Source organism: Marmota marmota, unplaced genomic scaffold, assembly GCF_001458135.2.
Source record: "Marmota marmota marmota unplaced genomic scaffold, marMar, whole genome shotgun sequence".
NCBI classification, from domain to species: domain Eukaryota; kingdom Metazoa; phylum Chordata; class Mammalia; order Rodentia; family Sciuridae; genus Marmota; species Marmota marmota.
In genome coordinates this window covers 25,341,469-25,358,519 of record NW_026000026.1, presented here as the reverse complement: position 1 = coordinate 25,358,519, position 17,051 = coordinate 25,341,469, and the positions used below count along the sequence as shown (strand labels likewise).

Below are 17,051 nucleotides of genomic sequence, written 5' to 3'. Positions count from 1 at the left end.
GGGGTTAAATTTTTTGAGTTCTTTATATATCCTGGAAATTAATGCTATATCTGAGGTGCAGGTGGCAAAGATTTTCTGTGAGCTCTACTTCTAAAACATTCCCTAAATCCTTCCACTTCCTACCCCTTTTAAAGCCACCACCTGCACCACGCTGCCATCATCTCGGGGCTGGTCGACCACCACAGTCTCTGATGGGGCTCCCTCCAGTCCATACTTCACCCAGCAACCAGTGGGAAGATTTGAAGCAAAAATTGAACACCAGGGTTGTCCTGCCAGAAACCTGCCATCATTTCCGACCTTCCTTTGAATAAAATCCAAACTCCTCATGGCCACCAGAAGATGTGGCAGCCTTTCACGGAGCCTCCTTTCCCCTGCCCTGGAGCTGTAGCTGCACTGACCTGCTTTCACAGCCGCCTTCTTCCAAACACATTCCAGCCCCAGGGCCTTTGCACTTGCTTGCTATTCTCTCTGCCCGGAACACTATTCCCTAAGAGTGTCATATGACTAGCTCCTGTGTCATTCCGACCCCAGGTCCAATATCACCTCCTAAGAGGGGCCTTCCCTGACCACACTGTCTACAGGACCCTGTCCAGTTGTTCCCTCTGACATGCTCTCTTTTTACATTTCATTCCACTAACTAAATATGGTGTTATTTTCACTGTTGACTTGTTTATTAACTGTGTCTCCTGTTCTTCAGTTGAGCTCCATAAGAACGTGGACTTGCCCGATTTGTTTAGGGCTTAGAAAAGTACTCAGTAAATGTTTATTGAGTAAATGAATGAATGAGCAAATAAGTTAGAGAGAGAGAGAGAGAGAGAGAGAGAGAGAGGAGCCAGGGAGGGAGAAGGCGGGAGGGAGGGTCCTAAACCAAATACAGAATGACACAGGGATATGATGCCTTGGTTACTGTTTAGCTGGATCATTGGAGCCACGTTATGTGACCTCACCTTTGTGACTTATTGCACAATAATGGTCCAGTTTTACTTGACTCTAGTCCCTCAGCCCAAGGCTGCTGTTTCTCTGTCCATGTGTCTTCGTGTCCTTCCCACCCCCTGCCAGCAGGTTTTATTGTTATCCCCATTTTGCTGATGAGGAGCTGAGACTGGCTTGGGTGACAGGAGAGTGACAGGTGGGTGTGAGTGAAGCCAGGTGCCGAGGGTTAGCTTGGGCATTCTGACCAGGAGCCGAAGCGCCCGCCACCCACTGCCCGCCCCGCTGCCCGGCACGGTGGTGTTCCCATTGTCCCCCTGACTTATCCTCTGAGTCAACTCCACAGCCCGCTGGTCCTGGACCAGGTCAGGCAGCATCAGCAGACTCCCCTGCTGGGCTCTGGACAACCCAGCCTCCCTTCTGCCTGCAGGATGGGGTGCATGAAGTCCAAGTTCCTCCGGAATAAAGGCAAGGCCTCCAAGTCTGAGTCCAGCACCAACCTGCACAGCCCTGTGTACATGCCAGATCCCACGACCCCGATCAAGTTGGTGAGTAGGGGCGGGGCCTGCCAGGCCCTGGCAGCATCTCCTTCCCCAGGCTGCGCAGGGTGTGGTGGGGACGGGGTGGCACTGCCTAGCCATCGCCGGTGCCCATGCTCTCCAGAATACCTCTCCGGATACTTCCCAGGCAAGGACGTCCCTCCCTGTCCTACAGAGCACCTTGCCCACCAGCGTGACTCCAACAACCAGCCGAGGCGCACCAGCCTGGAAGCTGCAAAGCAGTGACCCCCACCAGACCAGTCCTAAGAGCAGCGGCGGTGGTGGCAGTCACAGTAGCATCTGTGTCATGCAAGAATACACTAGCAGTCGCAGTACGCCTGGTGGTGGGCGTGCGACAGCAGCCGCAGCAGCAGGCACAACAGTGAATAAGAGGCGCAGCCAGGCTACCAGGGGGTGCCCACTCCCTGCTGTCCAGTCTCCGAGGGACCAGGCTGTCCTGTGCGATTTACAGAATTAACGGGCTGAGTTCTCGCAACAGGCCTGCTGTAGTGACCATCGGTACCTGCCCGTTTACAGCTGGGCGCAGAGATCAGCCAGCTCACCTAGGGCCTCCCCTAGGGGTGGGCGAGTAGGTTCCTAGGTGACGCCAATGCTAAAGAAGGGGATGGTCATGTGGTGGTGACAGTGCGGTTGATAGACAGCGGTGGCAGCCATACTAGTGGTGACCATGATGGTGGTGAAAAGGGTCATTAGCGTCATAGCGGTGGTGAGACACTCACGCTGTGATGGCAGTGGCTGGGCTCGCGGCAGGGGTAATGGGTGTAATAATCTAATCGTTCCTGTTCATTGAGCACCTGCCAGGGCCTGGGCGCCCAGGTAAGCGGCCTCCTGTCATGATTCTTCACGGAAAGCTGGGAGACAGCAGTTAGGCCACGTCACAGCCAGGGTGACCAAGGCTCAAAGAAGTTAAATGGCTCCAGAGGGCCAAGCAGCAGGGAAACGTTCAGCCATGTCTTTCTAACCCCAGATCTGGGGTTCTCTCTGCTCAGTGCCCCTCTATCTGTCCCAACTGAGGTTGGCTGGGGACTCGGCAGCAGCTGGAAGTCCAGCTAGGTGAGGGGGCCTTCCTGGGTGGCCCCTCAGGGAGTTCTTCCTCACATTGAAGGGAGGCCTGTTACCCCATAACCCTTACTTCTTGGGGGGGGTTACCAGGGATTAAACTCCAGGTCACTCGACCACTGAGCCACATCCCCAGCCTTATTTTGTATTTTATTTAGAGACAGGGCCTCACTGAGTTGCTTAGCGCCTTGCTAAGTTGCTGAGGCTGGCTGTGAACTCATGATCCTCCTGCCTCAGCCTCCAGAGCTGCTGGGATTACAGGCGTGTGTCAACATACCCAGCTCCCATAACCTTACTTCTTCTTTTTTTTATTTTAATATTTTTTTAGTTGTAGACGGACACAATATCTTTATTTTTATGTGGTGCTGAGGATAGAACCCAGGGCCTCACGCGTGTGAGGCAAGGGCTCTACCACTGAGCCCCAGCCCCAGCCCTTACTTCTTGATCCCAAACCTCCCTGTTAGCCTTTGCCCCTGGACAGCCCATAGAGATTGAAAACAACCAGCCGTTGCTTCCAAATCCCTTCAGGACAGGAGTTCCTGGCCTCTCCCCATCCTGCTGCCCTTCCTCAGCAAGATGCCTCCAACAGGACTAATTCTTGAAAAGGGAGACTAATGGAAGTCACCTCTCTCTTTGACCTTTGACCTTTGACCTCTATTAACACAGCCTGAGATGATATGAGCTTCTGATGCTAGTGATGCCCTGAGCGGACCGCAGATCACAAACCCGAAGGCACCCCTAGGTCTGCTCCTCTTCTAACCTGTGTGGCCCTGGGACGTTTCTGGGCTGAAGGCTTCCAATTCCCAGGTTCTCAGAGGCCCTCTGAGTTGTCACCAGCAAAAAGCAAAGGGTTTCTCCTGCCAGTGTCTGGTTGTCCTCTCTGAACATCAGATTTAAGGACTGTAGTTATCAGCGGTTCCTTGTTCCTCAGCTACAGGGGGCCGTGTGGTTCCCTGGTCAAACCAGAGCGGTGGGGAATGTTTGTAATGAACCTTGTGAATCTCCACCCCCCTCAAAATCGTGTCTTCCACGGTGTTCCCTAATTTCTTCAAGCGAATGTTTAATGACACACGTGACAGACAAATATACTCTCCTTGAAAACAGAGAATCACAGATTACATCTAGAGCCGCAGTGTCCACTGCCCCATGCTCCCCCTCCACTTGAAGTGCCCCAGCCCCCAGAGGAATCCACAGTTGTCAGTTTGGAGTGGACCCTTGCAAAACTTTTTCCATAAATTTACACTCACACCGTCTAGTGTGAGGCCATGGAAAATATTGAGGATATGTATTGTACTTATCATTCTGCAGAACTAGCTTTTTTTTAATCCAATGATGTGTCTCTGAGGTCAAGTTATATGAGTCTTGACCTTCCTCTTCTAAGAGATGCTTAGAGCACCACCATCTGAGTGGCAGATCCCCTTTGAATGGACACTTAGATTTTTTTCACATACATAATGGAGTCTTTTATTAATGGGAAATATTAGTGGACCTACAATTTCTTCAAACACTGGAAAACACTGATCTGGACCAACTCCCTCATGTACATGGAGAGGAAGTGTCAATCCAAGTATGTCCAAAGCAGAGGCCCTAACTCAAAAAACCTGTATTCTTTGTGTTGACTCTGCCTCTGATGTGCTGTGTGGCCTTGGACATGTTCTCTGACCTCTCTGGGCCTCCTCCCATAACACATAGGACTTAGGATAGGATGGGTATCCATTTTTTCCCCCTGTGGAGCTGGGGATGGAACCCAGGGCCCCATGCGTTCTAGGCAAGTGCCGTACCCCTGAGCTACACCCAGCCTCCTTAAAACGCACAACTTTCATGACTTCTTGCACATTCTCAGATTCATTTTCCTCTCTCTCTTCTTCCTTCCAGGGGCCTAACTACAATGGCAACCCCCCAGGGTTTGTGGAGGGTGAGTACCTGGCAACCAGGGTCAGTAGAGTGGGGTGCTATGGAGAGGGTTAGGTCAAGTTCTCAGTCCAGTTTGAGGCAAAAATCCCAGAGGGTCAAAAACATCCTTGAACACCCCCTGAACCGCCCTGAGACTCTGGCCCAGGCCCTGGCACTCCTGTCACACTGTCCAGGGACACGAGCAAAACACCATTCCCTCTCCACCCCGGAACCGTGCCGCGTGGCAGGAGCCTGCTCATGCTGGGACAGCAGAGCTGCAGTCCAGGGCTGGGGGCGGACCCCCGCGCCTTACCTTCCTGCGCCTTACCTTCCCGCGCCTCTCCCTCCAGCAGGCTCTGAGGACACTGTTGTGGTCGCCCTTTACGATTACGAGGCCATTCACCGTGAAGACCTCAGCTTCCAGAAGGGGGACCAGATGGTGGTCCTGGAGGAGTGAGTCCCCACCCTGTCCCCAGCTCGCCCACCTCAGTACTGCATTAGACCCTTGTCTTCAGGGAAGACCCGAGAGGCTGGCCCAGAAGTAGATGGCTGTGGTCCCAACAGAGGAGACAAAAGGGGTGGTTGTCACCCCGATGGGGGCCACTATAAAGGGGACCTAGCAATGGCACAGCCCAGGCAGAGGGGAGCAGGGGGAGGTCTCTGAGTTCCCGGGCTCCATCCCCTTCAGCTGTGGGGAGAGCACCAGCCAGTGCTGGGCCGACAGGGGAGCAGGGCTTGCTCAACCACACCCTCTGGGCTCAGCAGAGCCTCTGTGAGTCCCCGTGGGCACCAGGCCCTGCCTTGGGCCAGCTACAGGGCCAGTGAGGGCGAGCAGGGCAAAGGCCCAGTCCACGGGCTGTGAACTCAGGGACAGGCTTGACCCTCATGCTCAGTGGGGACTGAGTCCATATCTTGTCGTGTTGCTCAGGACAATCTTGGCTCAGCCCTTCACCCCATTGACCTCCTGGGGCTGGGGGACTCTCTAGGCCAAGTTGGGGTGACCTGAAAGGACTGGAGAAAGGTCCCTCTGCTCCCTGACTCCTCCCCTCTTTCTTGTCCCTTAGGGCTGGGGAGTGGTGGAGGGCGCGATCTCTGGCCACCAGGAAAGAGGGCTACATCCCAAGCAACTATGTGGCCCGCGTGAATTCCCTGGAGACGGAGGAGTAAGTATCCCATTTCTTGCTTCCAGAAGGAAGCGCGATTGCCTCAGGCCCTTTGCACACACTGTCTCCTGTTGGCACGCTCTCCCCAGGCTCCTGGCTGGGCTGGCTTCTCACCCTTCAGATCTCAGGGAGGCCTTCACTGGCCACCCATCTAAGGTGGGTCCCCTCTGCAACTTTCACTCATGTGAGCCTGTTTTATCCCCACAGAACACCTCGTGCTAGCAGAAAACTGATATCATTTCTTTGGTTATTCACCTGTGCGTTGTGCACCTTCCCTGCAAGGATAAGCGCTGGCACTTGTGCTCTTGAGTTAGACTGTTTGGATTTGAACACCCCCTCTACAATTTCCAAGTTTTGAGACCCCAGACAAATTGCCTGCCCCTCTGTTTTTAGTTTCATCACCTATAAAATCAGAATAAGAAAGGTGATAATTCCATAGAGTTGTTGGGTAGATAAGAAGAACTCAATGAATACTAGCTATCTTTCTCCCCAGCTGATAACAGAGGAAACGGTGGCCCAAAGAGGGAAAACAACTTGCTTAAAGTCACACAGGGTTTGTGGCAGAGCCAAGGCCACCTGACATCTGTTCTGGGGCTTTTTATTTTTATTTTTATTTTTGGTACTGGGGATTGAACCCAGGGTGCCTAACCACTAAGCCACATTCCCAGTCCTATTTTGCATTTTATTTAGAGACAGGGTCTCACTGAGTTGCTTAGGGCCTTGCTAAATTGCTGGGGCTGGCTTTGAACTCACGATCCTCCTCCCTCAGCCTCCCAAGTTGCTGGGATTACAGACATGCACCACTGTGCCCGGCTTTTTCTATCATCCCTGTGAGGGTGGGGATGGATTCAACTGGGGCTACTTGAACTTTTCTACCCAATATTCCAAATATTCAGGAAGAATGAAGAAAAGTTCCTAGGATATGATCCCAATTACAAAATTCTTTTCAATCTCACGTTCAAGCCTAGGAATTCATACCAACTTTATTTTCAGCTATGTATATGCAGAGAAAGATTGTCGGAAAAGCTAGGGAAGTTCAAGGCCTCACTCCACAGACCCCAGGGCCCTGAGAAGGAACCTCCCAGGGTCACCCGTGCTTGTGAAATTGCAAAATTAAGATGCTTGCTCACAGCTGGCTAGGACAGTTGTCCCTGGACTCTGTCTTCCTATCCATCTCCCTGTCTTTCCGACTGAGCGGCCCTGGAAAGACCATTTTGCATTTGTAACACCGCATTATTTTTTGAAGTCCCTCCCCCAAGTCCCCTAGGCTTCAGTCTCAGCAAACTGGATTTGCCTCTGGCAAAACATCTGTTTGGACATCAAAAGGTGATTGTTTTCTCCAAAATCTCAGAGTCAAATGAAGCTGCAGGAAGCCAGCCCGCAGCCTCCCCTTGTCCTCCACTGAGTCCCGCGGGCCGCCGGGCTCTGCGTGAGAGGGACAGACCGCGCCGGCTCACCACCTCTGCGTCCCTTTCCCTCAGGTGGTTCTTCAAGGGCATCAGCAGGAAGGACGCAGAGCGCCACCTCCTGGCTCCCGGCAACGTGCTGGGCTCCTTCATGATCCGGGACAGCGAGACCACAAAAGGTGACGCCAGCCCTCCCCACCTTGTCCGGTGCCCCAGGCGCGATGCCACCACCCCACCCTCCCAGCGCGAGCGCGCTCCGTGGAGGGTGGAGCGACCCACCCAGGTGGCCAGGCAGCCGGTTCTCTCCTGCCCTCTGCCGGCGGGGTCCAAGCTCTGTGCCCCGTCGCCCCAGGAGGCCAGGCCCCCAGCTGGGGAGGCAGCCATGTGGCTCGGGAATCTATCCAGCCAACCCTGGAAACTGGATCTTCGCTAGCTTGCATTCCCCCCTGTACTAGGGAGAACCCAGGGGCCTCTACCCTTGCCACACCCCAGCCCTTTCTACTTTTCATTTTGAGACAGTCCACTAAGTTGCCCTGGCTGGTCTTGAACTTGAGATCCTCCTGCCTCACCCTCCCGACAGACTGGGAGTATAGGTGTGAACTATCACATCTGGCTACTAGCTTTTATTTGTTTATTTATTTGTTTGTGCCAGGGATTGAACCCAGGGGTGCTTAACCACGGAGCTCCATCCTCAGCCCTTTTTATATTTCTTAGAGACAAGGTCTCACTAGGTTATTTAGGGCCTTGCTAAGTTGCTGAGGCTGGCTTTGAACTTCCAATCCTCCTTCCTCAGCCTCCCGGGTTGCTGGGATTACAGGCGTGTGCCGTTGTGCCCAACTTGGCTTTTATTATTATTTTTTAAATCACCATATATCTTGTCCAGAAGCCTAATTTCTCCCTCTATAAGGAAACCGGGTAGGGTGAGGCCGTAGAAAGACCCAAGCCGGCCTCCTCTGGACTGTGCCTGAAATGCTCCTTGGAGGAGGTGTTTGGAGGTTCTGTTGTCTGGAGCAGCCTCCTGAAGTCCCTGTACGCTGAAGGTGACATCTTGCTCAGTGGTGATGGGAGGGCAGGAACAATGCCTGAAAACATTGTGTGACAACCTGGCCTCAAAGGCTAGCTTTCCCCAGGGGATGGGCGACTTTAAGTTAAGCTTCTGTAGTTTGGTTTCTGTGCTGCTGATTCACATAAATCAAGCAAGTTGTATAAACTGGGACCTCACGGGACCCTAAAGCAAACCCTTCTGGGAACATTGATCAAAGCATCAGTGTGACCAACTGGACCCCTGTGACTAGGACAGTGTCACTCACGGTCAGTGTTTCAGGTCAGAGATTGTTTATTTTCTCCCACCCAATAAGCCCCCTTCGAGGCCCCAGGGGGAAATGTACAGAGACCAAAAGAAAGACAAGGCTTCCTGTCGCCCAGCAGCTCTCCTCTCTGGTGTGCCCAGGACAGCTTGGGGACAGGGCTGGTCCATGCTGCAGACAGGGACAGAGCAATCAAACAGAGTCTCACAGGCCGGTGGGGGCAGGAGCACAACCCTTGTCCAGCCTTCATAGCCTCCACGGCAGGGGCATGATGGCTGAGCCACCATAACAAAAATTGCAGCATGAGGCCCCTGAATATCATTCTGCTGGTTTTTTGGATTCTGCCCACCCTATGGTGCATGAGTCAAGCCAGCCTCATCTGGACTGGGACAGAGTGACTAAGAGGGAGCCAGTTGCTTGGGTTTGAATCCTGGCCATGCCACTTACCAGCTGTGTGGCTTTAGGGGAGTTACTTCATCTCTCTGGGCCCCAATCTCCTCATCTATAAATCAAGGCTGGTAATATTATAAAACCTCTACCTCATGGGGGTTATTCATTATTATAAATAATGTCATTAATGTAATTATAATTCATTATAATACATATTATTCCTTTGCATTTATTGTTCATTTGTACAGGGTGCTTAGAACAGCTCCCAGTCAGTAGTTAGTCATTCACAGTTTAGCTGGGCTGGGCTCAGTGGCAGGTGCCTGCCTTAGCATGCACAAGGCACTGGTTTCGATCCCCAACACCTCCATAAATAAAGATCAATCCAAAACAAACCTTCCCTCAATCCTATGAGGAAGGTGGAAGACGTGCCGAGGGCACCAGCTCGCAGATGGCAGACTGTGGTCATGGACTCCAAGACTTGTGTGTTTCTGGTCCAGGTGATCACAGTGCAGCAGGTTCCTACGTTGTTGTCACAATTACTGCAAGCCCAGTGGCTGGGACCCTCATAAACTTGTTACAGTTCCCGGGGTCAGAAGTCTGACCTCACTGGATTCAGGACATGGCGGCGGCGGCGTCAGCTGGCTGGTCCCTCCTGGAGGCTCTCCCTGCCTGGCTCTGGAAGCCACCAGCATTCCCTGGTTCTTGGTCCTTCCTGACGTCTCTCCAACCTGTTATTTCCACCTTTCCACCTCCTGCTGCTGACCTTGACCTTCTCACCCCCCCCCTGCTGGGGACCTGTGCTTACCCTGGGGCTCCCTGGATAGTCCAAGATAATGGCCCTCGCTCCAGATCCTGAGTGTAAAGTCCCCTTTACCATGTAAGGTGGCCCGTTCCCAGGTTCCAGGTATGAACATCTTGGGGACCCCTGCTCAGCCTAGCCTGCCACGGTGTGGTCACATGTCAGTAATCGGGTCTTCTGTATGATTTGTCCTTTTATTTGTTTGTTCCTGCATAGTCTGGCTTGTTGTTTTTTGTTTTTTGGTACCAGGGATTGAATCCAGGGGCGCTTAACCACCGAGCCACATCCCAGCCGTTTTAATATTTTATTTAGAGACAGGGTCTCACTGAGTTGCTTAGAGCCTCGCTAAGTTGCTGAGGCTGGGTTTGAACTCACGATCCTCCTGCCTCAGCCTCCCGAGCTGCTGGGTTTCCTGGGGTGCACTACTGTACCCGGCATGTCTTGACTTTCTGTTTCATAGACTGATGTAAGTGGTAGATAAATACCATAAATACTGAGGGTGATGATGACAGGGACCATTTACAGAGTGTTTGTTCTGAGTACTTTACAAGATCACTTCTTTTGATGGCCAGGCATTGCGATGAGGGAGGAAGGTGTGTTCCCATCTCACAGATGAGGAAACTGAGGCACAGAGAGTCGATACAGTCTCCTAATGCCCAAAGTGTCATGGCTGGACATGGCAGAACCAGGGTGAGAACCCGGAAGCATGATGCCACAGCCCACTCTGCCCTCGTGTGCTCCTGCCCGGGTGCCAGGGTGGCGCCAGTAGAGCAGCTTTGCAGAGGTGTCGGGAAAGGGTGTCGGGTGCAGACCGGAGATGGCAGGTCCCAGAGGTGCCGTCCTGAGGGGTTTCTCTCTGGCCATCGCAGGGAGCTACTCTCTGTCGGTGCGAGACTACGAGCCCCACCAAGGAGACACGGTGAAGCACTATAAGATCCGGACCCTGGACAACGGGGGCTTCTACATTTCCCCAAGGAGCACCTTCAGCAACCTGCAGGATCTGGTGGCCCACTACAAGAGTGAGTCAGGCCTCAGGCCACAGGCCACCCTGCAGAGCCCACACCCCGCCCTGCAGAGCCCACACCCCTTGGTCTTTAGTTTTCAACATATTTGTGGGGTTTTTTGGGGGGAAGGGATACTGGGGATGGAACCCAGAGGCCTCGACCACTGAGCCCCAGCCCTATTTTGTATTTTATTTAGAGACAGGGTCTCACTGAGTTGCTTAGCTCCTCGCTTTTGCTGAGGCTGGCTTTGAACTGGAGATCCTCCTGCCTCAGCCTCCTGAGCTGCTGGGATGACAGACGTGCACCACTGTGCCCGCAACACTTCTGTTTTATTTGTTTTGCTTTGTGTTGCTGGGGGTGGAAGCCTGGGCCTCACTCACGCTGGGCAGATGCTCACCCTCTGAGCTGCACCCCAGCCTTCAGACGTCCCACCACGATGGGCCTGTCCCCAGAATCCCAACCTCTGGGTGCACTTTCTGACCCTCCCCAGACAAACAGTTGCTTTGGATTCTCCTGAAGCCTTGGGTGTGTTGGGCAAGCGGGTGGGAGAGGTGTAAAAGTGGCATCCCGCCCTGCTCTGCTCCCTGGGGAACATCCCTGTTGGTGGCAGGCAGGTGGGACATCGGCCAGAACACTGCCAGGAGGCCTCTGAGGGGAAGCTCCTGCTGGCTCGGAGCTTGCTGTCCCCAACTGACCGGGGGACTCTATTCCAGAGGGGAAGGACGGGCTCTGCCAGAAGCTGTCAGTGCCCTGTGTGTCCCCCAAGCCCCAGAAGCCGTGGGAGAAAGACGCCTGGGAGATCCCTCGGGAGTCCCTCGAGCTGGAGAAGAAGCTGGGCGCTGGGCAGTTCGGGGAAGTCTGGATGGGTAAGGACCCAGAGTCCACAGCCCCAGAGGGAGGGCCGGAGGGGACAGTGCGTCGGCTTCCAGGAACTCCCCAGACCAGGGACGGGGATTTGAATAAGGGGGATTCCTCTGATAGCGAACCAAATGCCCCTGCAGTCCACACGGTCCACGTGCTGATCTGTCTCTGACGTCCAGCCTGCTGGGATGGGAGCTTCCCTCGGGGAAGTGGGAGTCCTAGATGAGGAGTCCCCTGGTGGAGACGGTCTGCCATTTGGGTTCACGAACCCAGAGGCCCCTGGGGATGGTGAAGGGGAACAGTGGGGAACGGAGCTTGGACCTTCCAGGTGAGCTCAGGGCTGGCACCAAGGACAAGCCGTTCTGAGCCCCTGTCCTGTGCCCAGCAGCTCCTCAGACATTGTGTGCTCAGAAAGGCACATTCCGCGCGCCCCTGCTGTCTTCGGGCCGCGGGGTGGACACGACTCCCGGCCCCGCGCCCCACTGTGCAGATTCTCCACCGCTCGCTCCCGCAGGGGTGCAGCCACCCGGTTTCCCCCCCCCCCCCCCCGTACACTCAGCGGAAGAGCCACGCACTTTAAGAACATTTATTGAGCGTATTCCAGGCACTGAACCAGAAGAATGAGGCAAAAGGGAAATATGGAGAGGAACGTGGGACGGATCAGAGTAGAGGGGCCCCAGACCCTCCCTCTAGGAGGCCCCAGATCTGCCCGAGCTTCCTGAAGCCAAGGCATAGATAAGATCAAAGGGATCAGGAAATCAACAAGCAGGGTCTGAGTCCCTGGGGTGGGATAGGGGCGGTGCCCAAGGGACTGAGTGGCACTCAGGGTGATTCATGTATAAGGCAGCAAGAGTAAGTGTGGTAGAGGACGGGGCTGGAGAGGTGGGCACACCACATCAGGTGCATAATGAGTCTGCAGTTTATTTCAAGAACAGTGTTAAGATTGAGGTGAGATGTGTGGTGGAGTGTGGTAACCTAAGTGGTGTTTGGGAATTATTTTTTAATCTTGTGACAGCCCCTCAGAAAGAATGGTTATCATTTCCACTTTGCAGATGAGGAAACCATAGCTCAGAGAGGTTAAGTGACTTGCCCCAGTACACACAGCAGGGAAGCAGCAAACCAGTCTTCTAGCTCATACCTGTCTGAGCCCAAAGCTGTGCCCTCCCTCGCTGTCTAAGGGCTGGGAGGGCAGGAAGGGCTTTCTGGAGGAGGTCCGTTTGCAGTTGGTCTACCAGGGATGAGGGAAGGCAGCAGATTCCAACCACCTTCCCTGCTCCGTGTCCCCCTTCAGCCACCTACAACAAGCACACCAAGGTGGCGGTGAAGACGATGAAGCCGGGGAGTATGTCGGTGGAGGCCTTCTTGGCCGAGGCCAACCTGATGAAGACGCTGCAGCATGACAAGCTGGTGAAGCTGCACGCGGTGGTCACCCAGGAGCCCATCTTCATCGTCACGGAGTTCATGGCCAAAGGTGTGCCTGCTGGGAGCCGGGGGCGGGGGTGTCGGCTGCCGCCCATTCTGGGAACCGCAGAGGCGAAGGTGGCTGCACGTCTGGCCAGGAGGCCTGACCACAAGCACCCAGCGGGCACCAGCCAGCCAGCCCTCCTGGATCATGGGGTCACCGCGGGAAAGGGAGAACCTGGGCCACCGGGAGAGGGACGCGGCTGGAATTCCCTGAGCAATGAGGCGAGAGGCACGTGGGTCCCTGGTGGCTCACCGTGAGCCTCAGAGACCAGGGTGACTCTTTTCCTCCTCAGCCCCTGTCACTGGGGCCCCAGTGCTGTGGAGAAAAGAGCAGAACAAAATCAGCTGGAGGCCACGCCCACCTTGTGACAATTCAGCATTTCCCAGGGTTGTTTCTTAGGTCGCCATTTCATGACCATTTTCAATCCCTGCCCATTTGGAGATCAACAAAAACTTTTTTTTAAATTTTTTTTAATATTTATTTTTTAGTTTTAGGTGGACACAATATCTTTATTTTACTTTTTATGTGGCGCCGAGGACCGAACCCAGTGCCTCATGCATGCCAGGCAAGCGCCCTACCACTTGAGCCCCAGCCCCAGCCCAACAGAAACGTTTTACACAACCTGTTTGTGCTTTGAAATCACAAAACTCCCTTTTCTAAATATACAATTATGCCAGTTTGTTTATAACTTGACCCCAGGTGCCCAGGCTCAGAGGGTCGTCTCAGCCAGAGGGCCCCACTGGCAACCAGAAAGTCCTTTCAGAAAAACTCAGGTTCTAGTCCTCAAACGTGAGGCGTGGTAAGCAAGTGCGTTTATAAAATCCATGCTCTGGCTGAGGCTGGGGCTCAGTGGTAGGGCGCCTGCCCAGGTGTGCAAGACCCTGGGTTCAATCGCAAGTACCGCAAATAAATACATAAGCCCATTGCTGTGGCCAGACATGGTGTGAGCACCTCTAGTCCCAGCTGCTCAAGAGGCTGGGGCAGGAGGAGCACTTAACCCAGGAAAAACCAGTCTGGGCAACATAGTGAGTCCCAGTCTCAAAAAAAAAAAAAAAGCCGGGCATGGTAGTGCATGCCTATAATCCCAGCGGCTCAGAAGGCTGAGGCAGGAGGATCGTGAGTTCAAAGCCAGCCTCGGCAAAAACAAGGTGCTAAGCAACTGTGTGAGACCCTGTCTCTAAATAAAATACAAAATAGGGCTGGGGAGGTGGCTCAGTGGTTGAGTGCCCCTGAGTTCAAACCCCGGTACCCCCATCAAAGAAATTGCAATAAAAAAATTTAAAGCATCCACTAAATAATAAGAATAGTAAATGTCCCTCCTCCCTCCCCAATGCAGGAAGCCTGCTGGACTTTTTGAAAAGTGGAGAAGGCAGCAAGCAGCCCTTGCCAAAACTCATCGACTTCTCAGCCCAGGTAAGAGCCTCATGGTGAGGCTGTGAGGAAAGGGACAGGAATACAGCTATTGATTCAAGAAGTAGTTATTGAACACATACTGTGATCAGAGTGTGAACAAAACGCAATGGTTAGCAACTGTGGTGGCGCACACCTGTAATCCCGGTGGCTCAGGAGGCTGGGGCAGGAGGATCTTGAATTCAAAGCCAGCCTCAACAACTTTGTAAGGCCCTAAGCAACTCAGTGAGACCCTGGCTGTAAATAAAATATATTTCTTAAAAGACGAGATTTGGCTCAGTGCTTAAGCACCCCTGAGTTCAATCCCTGATACAAAAAAAAAAAAAAGTAATAGTTATTAACTGCCCAGTATAAAAAAAAATCCATCTTTGGGGGCTGGGGTTGTGGCTCAGTGATAGAATGCACACCTCGCATGTGGAAGGCACTGGGTTCGATCCTCAGCACCACGTAAAAATAAATAAACAAAATAAAGGTATGTGTGCATCTTCCCCAGCCTGGGTGTTTGTCACTTCTACCTTGTCCCATGGTCTTTGCTATCTGTGGGAAAAACAGGAGGACAGGGGGCTGGGGGATTGCACAGCCAAGCAGTCAGCCTGGTCCAGGAGCAATCAGAGAGGGCTTCCCAGAGGAAGCAGCCTTGAGGCTGTTGTGAAAGACAAGTTCTACGGAGGCAGAGGAAGGGCAGGGTGTTCTAGACAGAGGAAACAAATGCCCAAAGGGGAAACAAAGGAGCAGCTGGACCTGGGGCTGGGCTTTCTGGACTTCCCAGGGCAGAACTCATTTGCATATGCAAATATCAAGGACCCCAAGTGCACTGACAAGGCCTAACAAAAGGCTCTGTTTTCAGAGCCTGGAAACCAAGGGTATATGGAAATCGAGGCCTGGTATTTTCACTGGGATGCCCTTAACATCTGGGAAATAATAGTTGGTCTGTTGCTAAATTATAACCATCAAGTAGCAGAAACCTTGCTGGGTAGGGCACAGACTGACAAAAGCTACTCTCCCCGTTTCACAGATGGGAAAACAAAGCAAAGTGGGGAAAGAGGTTCTAGGCCTCAGTACATCCAGAAGCAGAGGTGACTCTGAGCCCAGGGACAGGAAAGAGCCTTCCTGGGGACCTGGTTTTTACCTCCAGGCCTAGAAAAGCAGATGCTGCAGCAGGAGGGTGCCCAGTCCCGTTACCAACTGGCTGTTGAACTAGGAACGACTCTGGGTCTCAGTTTTTCCTTTGTCCAATAAGGGAATTGGACCACAACCGTGTTTGCCAAGTTTGATAACATTGTTTAGCCACAGCTCTGTTAGTGGAGTGAAGTTTTTGTTTGGTTTGGTTTGGTACCAGGGATGGAACCCAGGGGCACTTTACCGCTGAGCCACATCCCCAGCCCTTTTAATTTTTCTTTAGAGACAGGGTCTTGCTAAGTTGCTTAGGACCTCACTGAGTTGCTGAGGTTGGCTCTAAATCTGTGATCCTCCTGCCTCAGCTTCCTGAGTGGCTGGGATTACAGGTGTGCGACACTGCACCCAATGTAGTCAAATGAAGTTCTATACAGTAGTTAAATATATAAAATTATAAGGCAAAAGAGCGCTGCTCTGGTGGAAGCAAGCAGGGAGGAGCCTCATATGTGGCCCTTCTTTCCTCCCCTGATCCCCAGACAACCTGGAGGTATCCATAAGATTCAGCTTGAAGAGCCCCAGGCTAGCATATCCTTTCCAATTGGTCCAGCTCCAATTCTGTGACTCCCTGATGCTCTTGGAAGCAAACCCAAGTACCAGTGCCTCGAAGAAATGATCTGTAAGCAAAATGGGCTTAGGGTTTTGCATTGATCCCCTTGATCCCATCTCTGCCTGTGCAGCTTTGAGCAAGGTGCTTAACCTCTCTGAGAACTGGGAGCATGGATAGCCACGGTCAAAGAGAATAGTCTATGGCAGACACGATCCTAAGCCCTTGAATGTAGGCTTAGAGAATTAACCTTCACATGACCTCCTGTAGGCAGGGACTGTTATTATCTCCCTTTATAGAAAAGTGAGGCAGAAGAATGAAGAGATGTCAGCTAGTGGGTACTAAAAAAGTGCAGCCTTTTGACTGCACCATACAAAGTACTAGACCAAAAGGTCAGGTGGAGTCAATGAGGAGGACTCTGAGCCCACCTAATACCTGCCATTAGCCTAATAACTCTTGCTGATGGTTCGTCTTCTTAGAAATTCCCCCACTCCCCACTCCCACACCTCCCACTCCAAAGAAAATCAGAAACCCTCAAGTTTTTGTTCCAAAATCCAGACCTCAGTTCCCCCTGCCTCGGATGCCCCCTGCTGTCCATGCCGTGCAAGTGCACCACCCGCTCACCTCAGCCCTTGAGCCCCTGGCCTGGCCTTGGTCTGTCTGGTCAAACCCTTCGCCCTCTACCTTCCCAAAGGGCCTCATCGAATTGTACTCATGCAGCCCTCCAGAACTCCGGATTTCTAGGGTTATTTAGAGGCAGCGTATTTTAGGGGCAGTAGATTAGGATTCTTTAACCTGGGTTTGAGGCTGACATTCAGTATTTTCCTGACGGGGATCATGGTGATTCCCAGCTTGAAGGGACCAGAGGCCAGTTTGTAAATTGTGTTATTTCCTGGGTATCTGAGGATTAACCTTAAGCATTTTCTATCCAAACTCTTAGAAGAAAAATGTCTCTAAGACACAAACATGTGTGTCTTAGGCTTCCTGGGCACCTACCGTGAATGTACCCTCCACATGGTCTGTTATTCACTGGGCAGCTACAACAGTCTAAAAATCTGCATCAAGGTGGGTGTGGTGGTGCAGG

At 52.8% G+C, this 17,051-nt stretch overlaps 1 protein-coding gene across 5 annotated transcripts in view; it reads left to right on the top strand.

The window, feature by feature from the left end:
• The window catches only part of Hck (HCK proto-oncogene, Src family tyrosine kinase), a 41,222-nt gene that overhangs the window by 17,032 nt on the left and 7,139 nt on the right, over positions 1-17,051 (top strand). For 2 of the 5 annotated variants that reach the window (XM_015481777.2, XM_048811125.1), the window contains 9 exons: positions 1,361-1,478; positions 4,425-4,464; positions 4,793-4,895; positions 5,507-5,605; positions 7,087-7,190; positions 10,377-10,526; positions 11,225-11,377; positions 12,664-12,843; positions 14,174-14,250. In XM_015481777.2, coding sequence (XP_015337263.1) covers positions 1,361-1,478; positions 4,425-4,464; positions 4,793-4,895; positions 5,507-5,605; positions 7,087-7,190; positions 10,377-10,526; positions 11,225-11,377; positions 12,664-12,843; positions 14,174-14,250 — 1,024 coding nt within the window. Of the gene's footprint in view, positions 1-1,342; positions 1,479-4,424; positions 4,465-4,792; positions 4,896-5,506; positions 5,606-7,086; positions 7,191-10,376; positions 10,527-11,224; positions 11,378-12,663; positions 12,844-14,173; positions 14,251-17,051 lie in introns of all 5 variants that reach the window. The other 3 variants (XM_048811124.1, XM_048811123.1, XM_015481783.2) reach the window with 3 other exon arrangements.